The sequence below is a fragment of the Scardinius erythrophthalmus genome (genome assembly GCF_964197995.2).
Source record: "Scardinius erythrophthalmus genome assembly, chromosome: 14".
Classification (NCBI taxonomy): Eukaryota; Metazoa; Chordata; class Actinopteri; order Cypriniformes; family Leuciscidae; genus Scardinius; species Scardinius erythrophthalmus.
The window spans coordinates 24,410,481-24,426,753 of record NC_138234.1 but is presented as its reverse complement, the minus strand read 5'-3'; the positions used below and the strand labels follow the sequence as shown (position 1 = coordinate 24,426,753).

General features: G+C 37.3%; 1 protein-coding gene across 2 annotated transcripts; it reads right to left on the bottom strand.

Annotated features, from left to right (window-relative positions):
* Positions 1-2,049: 2,049 nt before the first annotated feature.
* mier2 (mesoderm induction early response 1, family member 2) lies at positions 2,050-13,900 on the bottom strand. Of its 2 annotated transcripts, XM_081384398.1 has the most exons (13): positions 13,886-13,900; positions 11,982-12,154; positions 11,769-11,894; positions 11,553-11,670; positions 11,291-11,370; positions 10,570-10,639; positions 10,290-10,441; positions 7,751-7,832; positions 7,554-7,648; positions 7,305-7,435; positions 7,091-7,215; positions 6,719-6,839; positions 2,050-3,845 (listed from the first exon to the last, which is right to left on the bottom strand). In XM_081384398.1, the coding sequence occupies exons 2-12, from the start codon at positions 12,144-12,146 to the stop codon at positions 6,760-6,762; spliced, it is 1,224 nt and encodes a 407-aa protein (XP_081240524.1). In that variant the 5' UTR covers positions 12,147-12,154; positions 13,886-13,900; the 3' UTR covers positions 2,050-3,845; positions 6,719-6,759. The 2 variants fall into 2 exon arrangements, with proteins under 2 accessions (XP_081240524.1, XP_081240523.1); XM_081384397.1 differs by lacking the exon at positions 6,719-6,839 and having other exon boundaries at positions 13,886-13,899.
* Between the last annotated feature and the right edge of the window lie 2,373 nt (positions 13,901-16,273).

Genomic DNA, 16,273 nt, shown 5'->3' with positions numbered 1-16,273 from the left:
TGGATGGATGGATAGATAGATATTTTTAGTTGACTGTCTGAACACACCTCTGCCAATATGATAGGCCTATATATGACACAAAACAATGTATTTTTTAAAGTTAAGGGAACACCTAACGTATTTCTAGCACGTTAACATCGCCACACCCCAAAGGCTACCTACGTTATGGAAACGTCACTGACACTACAAATATTACAATTAGGCTATATAAATAAAACCTAAAAAGTAGCCTACGTACTTAGCTATATACATTATTTGGTAGGGTATAGCAAACATTTTAATAGTTTAATTCCTGAATGCTTCATAGATGGTGACGTTCAAATGCTTTCAAAATGTAGGCTAGTTTAAAAAAACTAGCTGATAGCTGGCTATAGTTGGCGTCACTCACATCAGGAAATAATGGCAGATTACTATTCTAATTAGTATTACACAGTTTTTTTTAAAGGTCCAGCCTAGAATGTAGGGTGTAAACCGAAGCTTGTGCCTCAGTTCAATCTTCTTTATCCGCTTGCTTTACATTTAATTTGTATGTTAATCTGCCCTCTAGTGGACACTGACAGGCCACACAGTAAAACTAGTGCAGTTTGAGAATTATGTTGACAGTACTAAATAGGCTTCTTAATCAGTCTACACATATTTACATCCCCTAATGATGTAATTAAAATGAAAACAGAACACAGATATTCATGCTTCAGAAATGACAAGCCGTCAGCTGTGATTGCATTGGTCATTATGATTATATACACTCACCTAAAGGATTATTAGGAACACCTGTTCAATTTCTCATTAATGCAATTATCTAATCAACCAATCACATGGCAGTTGCTTCAATGCATTTAGGGGTGTGGTCCTGGTCAAGACAATCTCCTGAACTCCAAACTGAATGTCAGAATGGGAAAGAAAGGTGATTTAAGCAATTTTGAGCGTGGCATGGTTGTTGGTGCCAGACGGGCCGGTCTGAGTATTTCACAATCTGCTCAGTTACTGGGATTTTCACGCGCAACCATTTCTAGGGTTTACAAAGAATGGTGTGAAAAGGGAAAAACATCCAGTATGTGGCAGTCCTGTGGGCGAAAATGCCTTGTTGATGCTAGAGGTCAGAGGAGAATGGGCCGACTGATTCAAGCTGATAGAAGAGCAACTTTGACTGAAATAACCAATCGTTAGGTATGCAGCAAAGCATTTGTGAAGCCACAACATGCACAACCTTGAGGCGGATGGGCTACAACAGCAGAAGACCCCACCGGGTACCACTCATCTCCACTACAAATAGGAAAAAGAGGCTACAATTTGCACGAGCTCACCAAAATTGGACAGTTGAAGACTGGAAAAATGTTGCCTGGTCTGATGAGTCTCGATTTCTGTTGAGACATTCAGATGGTAGAGTCAGAATTTGGCGTAAACAGAATGAGAACATGGATCCATCATGCCTTGTTACCACTGTGCAGGCTGGTGGTGGTGGTGTAATGGTGTGGGGGATGTTTTCTTGGCACACTTTAGGCCCCTTAGTGCCAATTGGGCATCGCTTAAATGCCACGGCCTACCTGAGCATTGTTTCTGACCATGTCCATCCCTTTATGACCACCATGTACCCATCCTCTGATGGCTACTTCCAGCAGGATAATGCACCATGTCACAAAGCTCGAATCATTTCAAATTGGTTTCTTGAACATGACAATGAGTTCACTGTACTAAAATGGCCCCCACAGTCACCAGATCTCAACCCAATAGAGCATCTTTGGGATGTGGTGGAACGGGAGCTTCGTGCCCTGGATGTGCATCCCACAAATCTCCATCAACTGCAAGACGCTATCCTATCAATATGGGCCAACATTTCTAAAGAATGCTTTCAGCACCTTGTTGAATCAATGCCACGTAGAATTAAGGCAGTTCGGAGGCCGAAAGGGGGTCAAACACAGTATTAGTATGGTGTTCCTAATAATCCTTTAGGTGAGTATATATATATATATATATTGACAGACAGACAGACAGACAGATAGATAGATAGAGTATATAGACAGTTTGTTTTCTAGTTTTTTATTATTATTTACAAAATATAATAACATGGACAATAAATCAATATAACAGGAGCAGTAATACATAAATTGCTTTAAAAAAGTAAAATAAGTCAAGGCAGTGTTCGACTCCCTTTCGTATCTTCTAAACCTTGTGTAAACTACAGACAAAACTGAAAGCCAATTAGAAAACATGTTGAAGCTGAGCATATAAGGGGATGTGGATGACAATACATGATGCTTTTTATCCTAAATAACAGAAGTCCAGTCACAAATGAGGTACTGCACTAGATTTGACGGTGCCAGTTTGTCTGGAAAGTGAAGGATTCTGGGTAGTATGGTGGGCTGACAGGTTGTGGCATCACGCAAAGACAACTGGCTGCAAAACCTGAGAAACTTAATAGAGTGAATCCGCCACTTACATCAGGATTTGTTGGCGAAGCATACGGAGCGTATATTCATAACCCATTTAAAAACCCTCTTCAACACTTAGTACTGAAGTACCGACGGACCAGACCGAGAGGGAAACGATCGAAGCCCCTGAGGAACTTGTGTTTTTTATTATTATTGCACAAAGAGAACCTACAACGGGAAAGCCAACGAATGAACGGACGAAGCAACTGCATTAGTAGTTCATTTTTGATGATATCTTCTTTACAAGTAAAACATTTTATGCTTTAGCAAAAAGAAATAGATTTAAAAATTAAAGTTCTGAGAGCTTATAAGAACTACATGCAATGAAAGAAAGAATTTACTGCGCAAGCGCTTACAAAACGAGACCATCAAATATTTCAAAGGGACTGTAAATCCTCGCATATTTCCAAAGAAGCTTACAATTAGGTAGTTAAAAAACACTTTCATTGCATGTAGTAGTCTGACAGAGACAACCAGCTCCCTAAAACACCTGGTTACTAGTTTAGTAGTTGAAGACAGCGTGGTTTAAATGAGGAATTCTTGAACACATTCCTTGATTAAAGGGATCATTCATGCAAAAATGAAAATTCTGTCAAAGTTTATTCGCCCTCATGTCGATTCCAGAACTGTATGACTTACTTTCTCTGGCAGAACACAATATATAGAAATATGAAATAAAAAAGTGTGGAAAAGGGGATCTGAACATCAGATAAAAGTAGTGCACTTTTAGTAGCTATTGGATTACGTTTATGCTACCTTTACGTCATTTTTGGAGCTTGTGGGTTTTGGACCCCATTTACTTTCACTGTATGGTCAAAATCTGTGTTCAAACAGATTTGGAACGACACGAGGGTGAGTGACGATGACAGAACTTTCATTTTTGGTTGAATTATCCCTTTAAGACAGGCTTTTCTGGAGTAGCATGAAGAGCAACAACTGCAAATTCCAGGTGAATGACAGTTGTCACGTTTGCTTAGATCTGGAATGTTTCCCTTCGCTGAATGGGTGAGTTGCTGTGTTGGATGGGTGCGGAGCAGATGGAGGAAGGGGGGCACAAGAGGCTACCGAGTACCCCAAAATCTGGGACGGGTGGGACAGGCGAGGAAGGCAAAGAAGAGTCAATTTGAAGCCTCCGTGAGGCAACGTACTCTGAGCAGGCAGGTATAGGATCTTCAGGAAAAGACCCCAGTTGTAGCTGGTAAAGACCTGCTCCCAGGAGCCCTGAGTCTGGCTGGGATGAAGGGACGGAGTGACTTAGGGGGAGTGAGGAGAAGTAAAGCTGGGTGGACGGGGAGGCTATGTCTGGCGTCTGGAGCGCTCGTGGGAGAGGCAAAGATTGTCTGAACAACTGCTCCACCTGTGGGCTAGAACAAGTACCTGCACATAGTTCCAGCTCCCCAATGTCTCGCTCAGAACCTGGAAAAATAAGAAAATATTAAGGAAAAAGTGGTCGAGCATTTGGGGGAAAACAGAAAAGAAAAAACGAGTAGATGTATGATGAGTTTCTGTTTTACAATTTAAAACGCATGCACAAAGACAACTTTTCCAAAGGAGTTCCACTCTGTTTATTCTTGTAGTGATTGGATCATTCCTGTTACGCACTACCACATTTAATAAATATGCTTTGGTCACATTCAGACACTTAACTTAATTATAGCTTCATTATTTTTACAATGTTATGAAAGTATAACAGGGTGGAAATAAAGAAATGAACAGGATGGAACTGAATAGGGCGTAAGTAAGTTAGGGACTTGACCGTTTATAACTATATTTTATTATAAACATTAGATGAAAAACTTAGAAAATTAGAATGCTGACTAACTGAAAGAAATTTGTTGAGGTACTAAAGTTACTAAAACTAAAACTGAAAAAATAAAAAGATGAAGCACATAAAAACAATAAAACCTAAACCTAAAAATTGAAAATATAAAAAATAAACGCTAGATCAGAATATTAATAAATACTAAAAATAACAAAACAACACTGATGTAAAAAAACAGATAAAGTTGTAAAATTTTGATATACAGATTTCTGTATTTTTATCTCACAGTGTGGAATGTTTTAAACTGAGTAACAGGACGGAAAGTAATATTGAGGACAAAAAAACCCTATAAAATAATTAATGCTGTCAAATCGATTAATCATGTCAAATCGATTAATCACGATAAAATTCCACCTAAACACATATAATATATGTGTGCGTATAATATATATATATATATATATATATATATACACACACATTATATGTGTATATGTGTGTATAAATAAGGTATATAAAAGTATATATATGTATAAATATGTGTGTGTATTGTGTATTGTGTATATACAGTATATATATACACACACACTTTTACATATTTATACATATATATATACACATTTATATACACACATACATATATACATATATACAGTGTTCGAATTGAGGGGGGGCTGGGGGGGTCCGGGACCCCCCATAAGCATCAAGGGACCCCCCCATAAGGCCCAAAAAAATTACCTCGGGGGTCCCCTGGTTTTTCATTAAAACTAAAATAATAGAAACATAATTTATTAGGATATATATATATATATATATATATATTTAATCAAAGTATTTCGCTGCCGCTCCTATTAGAAAGTAATTCAAATTAGATTTGCGTCTGAAAAGACGCTCAAATTTATAAACAGATACATTTTATTGATCGTGCCATTTATATGGCAAAAATAGTTTTTTTGTTTGTTTGTTTGTTTTTCGTGTAAATGATACACACTGCAAACCCCTTGGGTAGGATTAGGGGTGTGGAGTACGTGCGTATTAGGCCTGCACGCCATAAAGTGCGTATCATATATGCACGCAAAAACTATTTTTGGCGAATAAATGGTACGAGAAATAAATTTCGTGCTATAGATAAGCACTTTCACAAGAGTCTGGCAGAGTGGATCCTCATTTTCACCTCACGATGACAGTAAGATAATATTTCTTTCTTTTATGATTGTTTGGTAATTTACTGATCTGAATAGAATTTCGACATTAACGGTTGTCCGGGACACGTGCGTGAGTTTTTTAAGGGACAAGTGAAAGAGAATTGTAGCCTACTTGCCCAACCGAACAAATGCCCTGATTAAAAAATAAAATAAAAAAAATAAAATAAGAAATAACGTAGGCCTACTCGGTTAGGCTACTAACGTAACCTCAGTTCCCTGAGAGTAGGGAAAGAGTATAGAGAGTACAAATTAGGGAAAGAAATGCCCTTTATAAAGCTAAAAAAATTATTCTGATAAGAGTGTTTTCCAACAGTGATGTAATGACACATTGACAATTTAAGTTTGAAGGGAGTAAAGCCTCTGTTTAGGCTGGAAATGTAATTTTGACAAAAGAAGAACTTTTATTTTAAATAAATCTTAATTTTAAATCAGCCTACAGTGTGATATTTCATCATATTATCATGCTTAACACTGAGAATTTGAATAATTGAAATGTGATGATCAGATGCAGATATCTAAATCAGAGAATATCATAGGTTCGGGAGGTTGGCGGGTGGATTATTTAGTTTTAACAGCAGATTCGGGGGACTCAAAGTGCACCAGATTAATGAATTTATCTTTAAAATGTACAAAATTTTCTTACGGGGGGGCATGCCCCCGGACCCCCCTAGAGGTACCGAGCTCAATCCACAAAAATACTCTATACTTTATTATATGAAATAAATAAATGAAAATATGTATATTATTACGTTTTTTTTTTTTTTTTTTTTTTTGTGGGGACCCCCCAAGAGCTTTGACACAATTCGGACACTGCATATATACACACACACATACATATATATATATATATATATATATATATATATATATATATATATATATATATATATATATATATATATATATATATATATATATATGTGTAATGTTTATATATATAAAATACACACATTATGTTAACAAAAACTTATGTTAGATGTGATTAATCAATTTAACAGCACTAAAAATAATTAAAAATTAAAAAAATATTCCACCCCTAAAAAAAAAAAAGCTGTGCAGAACATTTTGATTAGATACAGGAAAAAAAAATCTTGCAATACTTTCAGGAATATTCCTTAAGTACATTTTTAGGTTAGTAAAGCAGCCGACATAACTAATATGATTACCATTTTTAAAAGATGATTTATTTTTATTTTTTATATAATAAAAAAGTGAGTTTAATATTTTATTCACTATATGAAGACATATATGATATGGGCATGAAAATGCACTACATAACAGGAATGATCCATTTCCCGGGACTTCTCCACTTCTGTTTTTACCTGTATATCTGTCAGTTTTAGGCTGTCTGTGAGCAGCAAGCTCAGGGCTTTAATAGGAAGCGCGGTGTGCGTTTTCGTCGTGGACGACCCTGAAACTGAGCTGCGCAATTCAGGCTCTCCTCTGGATTGTTCGACCAAATGAAAGGTGACGGAACATAAAAGAACACAAACACAATAGGAAAAATGCTGGCAGATGGAAAACAACAATGAAACAAATCATAGACCAAAACCAAGAAAAACGCATTTATGCTGGACATAAACAAATGAACATTAATGAAGAAGCTTGTAAAAAATTGGCCGCAATGGAAGATTCCATGAATACATATGCATGTGGAAAAGTAAGTATTATATCCAAGAATTATTAAAGCGTACCTTGTTTATCCAGCTCCATGACTGCAGGTGGCGATGGAGGCTGGAGTTGAATGGAAGACCTACTTGGCAAACCTTGATTGGCACCTTCTACATCACCAGTATCTCCATCCGGCTCAGCATCCTCTCTAAGAGACACATGAACCATTTAAATATCATCAGATCATTATTCTAAAAATGTGAAAACTTCAAACAAACAAACAAAAAACACACTCACGTGTTCCCAGATGGTAGATTGCACCTTTTCCGACCCAGCTTGGTGGCCTGCTGTGTGAAATACTCATGCCGCTCTGATTTCTTCCATATGTAGTAGTACTCTACACACTCACCCACCGAGCGCGTGCGGACCTGGACCAAATAAGAGAGACCGACACATGAAGGCACTCTAATTTCTCTAAAAGTAGAAACATCAGCAGCAAATCCTACTGGGAAACAATTTATGTTATAAGACAAATTTGGTACTCACCTTGTTGCCCTGTATGAGGTGGAAGTTCTTCCCATAGGCACGGTAGCCATGCTCAAAGTTACGACACTCCTCCTCACTCCAGGCACAAAGCTCTTCTGGGAATTTTTTTACAAATATTTGAGATTAACCAGCAATACATATCAGGATTGTCAATTCCTGCTAAAGAAGGTTTGAGAAAGACAATACAGAGGTCTTACCATTGAAAACCTTGACATTAAAGCGATATCTTCTTAGTGCCTCTTCTGGATTAAAGTTGCATTTTACTAGTTCATAAAGAGCCTACAAAAGAGATAAGTGCAACCACTGAAAGATCAAAACATGACCCACTAAAGACAATAAAAACGTACAGCGAGATACAAAAGAATGAAACCACTAGTGGAAATGCATCTATGTAATTTCAGAATGTCTTTTTATGTGGCATGTTGCCGCTTTGCTTCAATGACAGTAGCACCAGAGTTGTATGAAGTCTACAAAACCCGATGATCATATTTTCCAACATGTTTTGTAAAAAAAAAAAAAAAAAAAAAAGCTTATATAATTAGAAATAATGCAGACTAATCTTAAATATTACTTTTATTATTTATTTATTTTGAATGTCACTACATAGTTTAAGAAAGTACTGGGTTGGAAAACTTGATTAATTTTGTGAGTGGTCTACTGATACTGACACTATTAACTATGGGGTCCCACAGGGCTCTATTCTTGGACCATTATAATTTCATTATATATATATATATATATATATAGAGAGAGAGAGAGAGAGAGAGAGAGAGAGAGAGAGAGAGAGAGATTAAATTGTATATATGTATATACACTGTTTATATATTTGGACAATGAAACTGAAACACCTGGTTTAAGACCGCAATAATTTATTAGTATGGTGTAGGGCCTCCTTTTGGCGTCAATACAGCATCAGCATCTGTTCGTCCTGGGAATGACAGGTAGAAGTCCTTCACAGTGGCCAGAGGGATTTTGAGCCATTCCTCTTTCAAAACAGCGGCCAAGTCACTATGTGATGCTGGTGGAAGAAAACGTTTCCTGACTCGCTCAATAATATTCAGATCTGGTGACTGTACAGGTCATGAGAGATGTTCAACTTCACTTTCGTGTTCATCAAACCATACTGTCACTAGTCTTGCTGTGTCTTGCTTGCTGTCACAACTATCATGCTGATACATGGCACCTCCTTCAGGGTAAAATGTTTGAACCACTAGGTGCACATGGTCCTCCAGAGTGGTTTGGTAGTACTTGGCAGTGACGCGCTGATTGAGCACAGTAGGGGATGCCATGATAATGCAGCCCAATCACTGATCCACCACCGTGCTTCACTCTAGGCAACAACAGTCCGGGTGTTAAGCCTCTTTGGGGCTTCTCTTCACCATAACTCCCACGCCGGATGAGGGAAAGACAGTGAAGGTGGACTCAAAGAACAATACATGCTTCACATTGTCCACAGCCCTAGATTTTCACTGTTGGCACCAATGAAACCGACATTTTGCATTGGCACGAGTGACCAAAGGTTTGGCTATAGCAGCCCGACCATGAATATTGACACTGTGGAGCTCCCGACGAACAGTTTTGGTGGAAACAGGAGAGTCGAGGTGCGCATTTAATTCTGCATTGAGTTGGGCAGCTGTGGTTTTATGCTTTTTTGGATACAATCAAGGTTAGTACCCGGATATCCCTTTCAGACAGCTTCCTCTTGTGTCTACAGTTACTTCTGTTGGTGGTATTCATCCAATATGGTGGTAAGCCGACATTATCCTGGATAACATGAGCCAGCGAGACATGCACCAACAATTTGTCCTCTTTTGAACTCTGATATGTCTCCCATTATGTTGTGTGGATTGTGTTTCATGTACAACTATGCTATTGCTCTGCTAATTCAACCTGATGGAATGTAAAATCAGTAAAGATTGGTCATCAGGCCACGCATTTATAGGCATGAAACCTCCAACACTATATTGGCCAGTTTCATTGTCCAACCTCTGTATATACATACGCGTGTGTGCGTGTGTGTGTGAAAGTTTAAAGGAGAACTCCGGTCAATTTTAACATTGAGCTCATTTTTTTGTAAATTTGGAGTGCTGTCAATAACATAATTTTTATTCATATCTTTCACATTTACTGCAGTCAGATTCACCGTGATCACTCTGAAGGAATCACTCAAATGACCTGTGCACTTGTAATGACACATCAAGGATGTTAAGAGGCTAAAGTCAACAGGGTGCAAATTTTAAAAAGAGGATAACATGGTGTAGGCAACACCGATTTTTGTCGTTGTTCTCTGTATTGACAGCACTCCAAATTTACAAAAAAATGAGCTCAATGTTAAAATTGACCGGAGTTCTCCTTTAATTACAAGATGTAACTTGTCAAACACGTCATACATTATTATTTGTCATAAAAATAATTAAGCAAAATTCAATAAATCAGTCTAGAAAGCAGTGTTGTTATTGTTATCTAAAGATTAAAAATTGAAATAAAGCTGAAATAAAACATACTAAATTAAATGGAAAATAACTGATATATATGCTGAAATACTAACATTCCTAAATCTGAAATTACTAACATTACTGAAACACATTAAGAAATACTGTCAAAATATTAAAATTCAAAATATAATAGTATATAAATAATACTAAAATAACACTGCTAGCATGCTTCACCCTCCAATTCAGCCACTTCCAAAATGCATGAAAAATAAAGAGTTATATCTGAGTGATTCAACCCAACCTGCTCATTGTCTTTGACTATATCTCCTGTGGTCAGACTGTTTGAAGGTCCACTGTCACTTCCTTTTCTCTGGACTTCAAGCAAAAACTTCTCTACTGCCAGACTGGACAACACATCTGGAGTCCACAACAACTGGTCCTCATTTTCATAGGCTGGGGATAACAGTAACAAAACAGGTGTGGGTCCTAGGGGACTCGACAGGTCGGTTATGCAAAATAGACCACTGAAACCACAACCCTGGAGCCAGTGTAAAGGACACCAGCCGAGAGAAGACACTCACCTCTTTCATAAAAAGTGTGTGTACAGAGAGAAGGAATTATAGCCTGATACTGGGGGCCCACCATGATGTCCTGATAACCAAAACATGGCATAAAAGCATTACTACAATGTTGTTTTTCCACTAAGCTTTTAAATCGTTATAAATTCTATTTTATAGATACAACTGTTCAAACATTTGTGGTCAGTAAATTTTTTGTTTTTGAAAGAAGTCTCTTATTCTCACCATTGGTGCATTTATTTGATCAAAAATACATTAAAAATAGTAATATTGTGAAATATTAATACAAAATTCAATAATTAATATAAAATGACAGTTTTCTATTTGAAAATATTTAAAAATGTAAATTACCCATGTGATGCAAAGCTGACATAATCCTTTCGAAATCATTCTAATATGCTGATTTGGTACTTTACAAAAGTACTTCAATTTGATACAATTATTATCAAAGAGTATAAATTTCTTTTAAAAAACATAATGGTCATGTTTTCCAACGTGAAATTTGTAAGTATTGTGTCAGAAAACTATTCATTTGGCACAGAATGGCCTATGATACTTTTAACTATGGTGTCCCACTAGGCTCTATTCTCGGACCATTAAAATTTCATTAAATATAATTGTTAACCAAAGCTAAAACTATTAAAATAATTTTTGGTCACTGAAATAAAGCTAAAATTAAATTAAATATAAACATAGTAAACTATAACATGAATCATTTTTTTACCTTTCGGCCATCACTGGAGGGGTTAGAGGTGCTTTCAGAGTCGTCTTCGGAGCAGCTGACTGAAGTGTCTTTGTCATCACCTGGCAAGATTAAGAACAGGTTCAGAGAAAAATATGATTAAGTTTCAAATGTATGCGCAGTGTAGAAAAATCGGATTTAACAAAATAAAAATAAGGCAGCTAGCATGACATTGCTTACAAAAATATTCACTTAGGAGTTGATAGAACAGTAAAATAAGAGGCATTGTAATGTAATGTGTTACCTCTTAGGTGGTGTAAGAGGTCAGATGCATGGGACGTGATGGAGAGTGTGAAGTCATCAGCAGGGGAATGGTTGTCCACATCCTCTCCACCTGAGAGCAGATCTTTACCTGTCTGAACCTACAAAATTACAGACTTTATTTGCAATTATAAGAAGTAATATGTTACTTTAAATCTTCTATGGAGGACAAGCCCAAGAGTAAACCAGTGATAGTGACCTTGTCCAGTGTTATTTCAGGCAGACTAGCTGCTAGCTCATTCGGCTCCTGTTGTTGTTCCAGGACAGGATCAGGCATGTTGTACCCATAAAGTGCCAGCAGTTGCTCGAGTGGCATCTCACCACCCTGTGGAAAGGTAAATGAAACAATCTTTTTTTGTAATTAGAAGCTAATTTAATCTATCAATGCAAAGCAAGAAGTTGTTCCACTCACTGAATGGGTCTTGGTTGCCATCTTTACCGCCTGCTTCCGCAGGGCTGCCAAGTTCCAGTCCTGCTCCTCTAGGAACGTGGATGCCCGGGAAGGGGCCTCCAGTGGCGCCGCATAGCCCTGGTGGAAAATGTCTACACGACTGTGCCGTTGTTCCTTGGAGCCCATTCGCACAGCTAAAGCACAATGAAAGCAGAGAATTCTCAAAATACATATTTCACATCAATAATTCAATTATAAGTCAATTACATTGCTAAATGTTGGTTCAATTTAAAAGTAATTGGACAAATGGATTATAAAAATGTTTTGAGAATAGGTGTTGCATTATTTGTAGGCGGATGGCACCGATATATTTTGATTCTCAAGCATTGATATTCAGACTTAAGTGTCCAAAAAACTTTTGAAGCCACTGTATATACAAAGATAATGTGGAAAAATGAAATAGGCCAGCCACTGTAAAAAATAATAGTTGGTTTAACTTAAAAAAAAGTAACCAACCTGGTTGCCTTCAAATTTTGAGTTCATTGAACAGATTGGTTTAATCAACAGAAACTCAAAATAGTATGTTATCTGAACCACGTTCATTATCGAAGTTGATTTGACAAAAAAGAAATCTGACAATATCCTTACAAAATTTTCCCACAAAAAACATAATTTTCACCAAAATTACATTGTTTAAATCATTGTTCCAAACGTAGGTTCGGGAGGAGCCTAAAAATTCAGTCCTGTCCTTCATAAGAGTTTAGCTCGGAGCTCGAGCCTCCATCGAGGACAGCAAGCCAAGTTTGTTTACCATTAACTATTAAGACTGAAGGGGCAGGAGACCTCGTGAATTACTCTTCAAAGACTTTTAGACTACTTCATGAAATATTGAATCTAGAAGACTATTTCCAATACTAATACTAGATTTTTTAGAACATAAGTCCTTACAAAAATGTACCATGGTAAACATTGTTCACACCAAAATAGCAGTTATTGTTTCTACGGTAGAAATGTGATAAGAAATTGATCAAAATTGCAATAGTATCACTAAAAATAAAGGTTCCAAAAGTGGATTTTCACAGTGATGCCATAGTGTGAAGAACATTTTAATAATCCAAAGAACCTTTTTCCACTATGTGCCATGGAAATGTTCCATGGATGTTCTCCGTGGAACAATCTGTGCCAATGAAGAACCTTTGTTTTTAAGACACATGGTTTAGTCACATCGTGTCTCTTTAACAAGCCTCCCTTAGAAAATGACTTTATACCTCAAAATTGAACTTAATTCTCAAGGCGTACCTCATAGACACTTCTAGACTTAGTCTAAAACTCAAAGTAAAGAATTTTTAAGCACCTCAAACATGTTTAATGTGTCTTTTTCTCATTTTTTCCTAACGGTTTAACGCATCTGTATGTGACCTCTTTGGGCTTTGCTGAAGTTTGCAGCGGTTAGTCACTCAGGCGCTTTCCTGTAAGTCAGTGCTGAACATTTGCACCGTGACTCCGAACCGGTGCGAGAAGGAAACAGTTTTAGGGAAGTCGAGGAGGCTGTGACAGTATATCTGAAGTTTTGAAAGTTTAGACCTGCCATCCGTCCTGCTCCGCGCGCACCTGGGACACACTTCAGCACCAGCGCTCGCGCAGCTCTCCCGTTGTTTCGTACGGCGCTCGATCTGGCGAATTAAACGCTCGTGAACGCGTACAGACAGAGAGATAGATAGAGTGGCGAAACGCTGAGGAGTGCTCCCATTTTAACTTCCTCCTTATTAGTGACCGACTATCTTTGCCGTTTTCTGCGTCGGTCGGTCAGACGGCCGGGGTCTTAAGCTGTCTGTTAATGCGCGGCTGGCGGTTAAAGTGTATCGGAGCGGTTGAAACGTTTAATCCCTGTGTTGTTCTTCCCCCAAGCCCCGCAGCTCACTTACCTCCGCCATTCCGATTCTGCGCAAGCGGTGGAATGCCCGGATGTTGTGTAGAACTCCTATTGAACTTACATTCTGACTAACAGCACTGATGATAGTTACCAAACCATGTCAAACTAATCCTAGAGGTTCTCTTATGCGGTGTATATATTTGTGTTGAATAGAAATGGATCCCACCGGTAACATTTGTGAGCAAAATATACTTCGAAGGGTCTAAAATAGATTGTGTATTTTCAAAGTGATCAAATATGATTTAAATTGCAACTGTCTTGACTTCACGTGAGCCTTTTTTACATGGCTAGTGTACAGTCACATAAGCAGATGTTTAATTTCAGGTTCGTGAAAAAGGTTACAAAACTTCTACCATATTTGGTAGCCTACATCTGATATTTTTAAAGTGTTTATTGTTAATATATTTCCAACTCTTTTGTCTCATATGAATCACGATCACAATCCATGTAAACATACAATACCGTAGCCTATAGACTAAATTTAAGGGGTCTGTAAGATGTTTTTGAAAAAGTCTGCATTTTTTGATCAACAATAGGTAAATTAGGCCTATTGTGAAATTGTGAAAATTCATTATAGGCTATAATTTAAAATAACTGGTTCTTTTCAGCATCATTACTTCAGTCTTCAGTGTCACATGATCCTTCAGAAATCATTCTAATATGCTGATTTGGTGCTATATTTGACTACATTTGTGCGACGTTTGTCCTTGATTTATAGCTCCAGTTTGAATATATAGGCTAACTGATTGATTTAGCCTACATTGTAAATTGAAAAAAAAAAAAAAAAATCCCCATAGATTTCAAAATATTATGATTAAATATATTAATATTAAATTATGTTACTTTGTTGTTTGCAACTTTCTTTTAGGTCTTAACTTGCTTTTCTTTTTTTCAGTAGTTTTCCACCGTTTTTGACCAAGATTAAAACACATTCTTTCACTATTGTTTTGAACTTTATTATTATTATTCAATATTATTACAGTTTAGAAAATGTAAAGTAGTTTGTTTAAAGGAGTAAAATACACATTCTTAAATAATGGGATTAAATAAGTTGCATATGATTTGGGTAGGTTTTTATTTGTTCTTAAACAACTTTCTAATTATAAAAAAAAAAAAAAAAGATCTATAATGCACGGGAGCGGGTAAACTCTAAGAAATGAGCATTGAAAAACTCACCAACTCAATGTCTACGGTGGTTACAGAATGCATGTGGTAAAGACTCCATATGATATTTATGTTTCAAACATGTTTTAAAGTTACAAACTGGACTATTAAATCCTAATGCACGCAGTTTTGGATGACTTGGATATGACTTTCTTATTTAATCCAAAGGCAAATCCAAAAACCCCTTTGGATGAGCACTTTAAATGTTAGTCTATTGTAAAGATCTTGTTTTGAATGGTTTGTGGTTGCCCTGCACGCATAATAAACAAACTCCAGCTGGTCCAAAACACAGCAGCTCATAGAACCAGCAAGTGTTAGGCTGCAAAAAATAGGTCAACTGGAACCGGGAACACTTCCCATAACACCCAATGTTGTTACATCGTAAGAAGAATGGCGTCCATGCTAATATTAGTCTCTCTGTTTATCCAGAGGTTACCGTCAGCCGTGTCCATATCCAGATCAGATGGTGAACCTGCACCCTAAGACGACCACAACGGCCCTGAATCTCAGCGGAGACCCCGTCTACTACACAATCCTCTGTGAAGACCTTGTCGACACGACAGCCATCAACGCAGATCTTCAGCAGAGACCACAAGAACCAGACAAGTCCACTGCACAGACCCTATGACCAGTTTCGGCTCCATACCGGCGTGATGAATCCGATCTTCAAGCAAAAGGAACTGAATGAAATATTTGAATGCTAGCTAGATTGTGAACCGATCCACAATCTGATTTCTGACTTGCCTGAATCATTATCACACCATGTTCATACGTTGGCCAGAGGAGAACTGAGGTTTTTATCTCCATTCTGTCACCCGATGGAGTTTAGGTTCCTTGCCACTGTGGCCTCTGGCTTGCTTAGTTGGGGACACTTAATATTCAACAATATTATTGATTTGACTGCACTGACGCTGTTGTATGAGAACTGAACTGAGCTGGATGATGACATCACTGTTTTCTGCAGAACTGCTTTATGAAATGAACTAATTAATAATTGATGATCTTTACAACGGAACTGAATCAACACTGAACTGACTTCATCTGAACAATGACATTATTTTCTTTAAGTATTTTCTTTGAAATGTATAAAGCGCTATATAAAAGGTGACTTGACTTGAATATAAGGCCTGAATTGCACACATGCTCTCAGACTGTGTTGTTTTGTCATTGGATGGCATGTAGACTCCATGTGATCTGTGCAAATAATCAGATGGAG

What these genes read in the sequence shown, in the direction of transcription:
- mier2 (XM_081384397.1), bottom strand. Translation starts at nt 12,146, where the DNA reads ATGGGCTCCAAGGAACAACGGCACAGTCGTGTAGACATTTTCCACCAG. An exon ending in ACACACTTTTTATGAAAGAG is followed by an intron (nt 10,442 to 10,569) that starts GTGAGTGTCTTC and finishes TGTTATCCCCAG; the next exon opens with CCTATGAAAATGAGGACCAG. An exon ending in AATCTACCATCTGGGAACAC is followed by an intron (nt 7,216 to 7,304) that starts GTGAGTGTGTTT and finishes TGTGTCTCTTAG; the next exon opens with AGAGGATGCTGAGCCGGATG.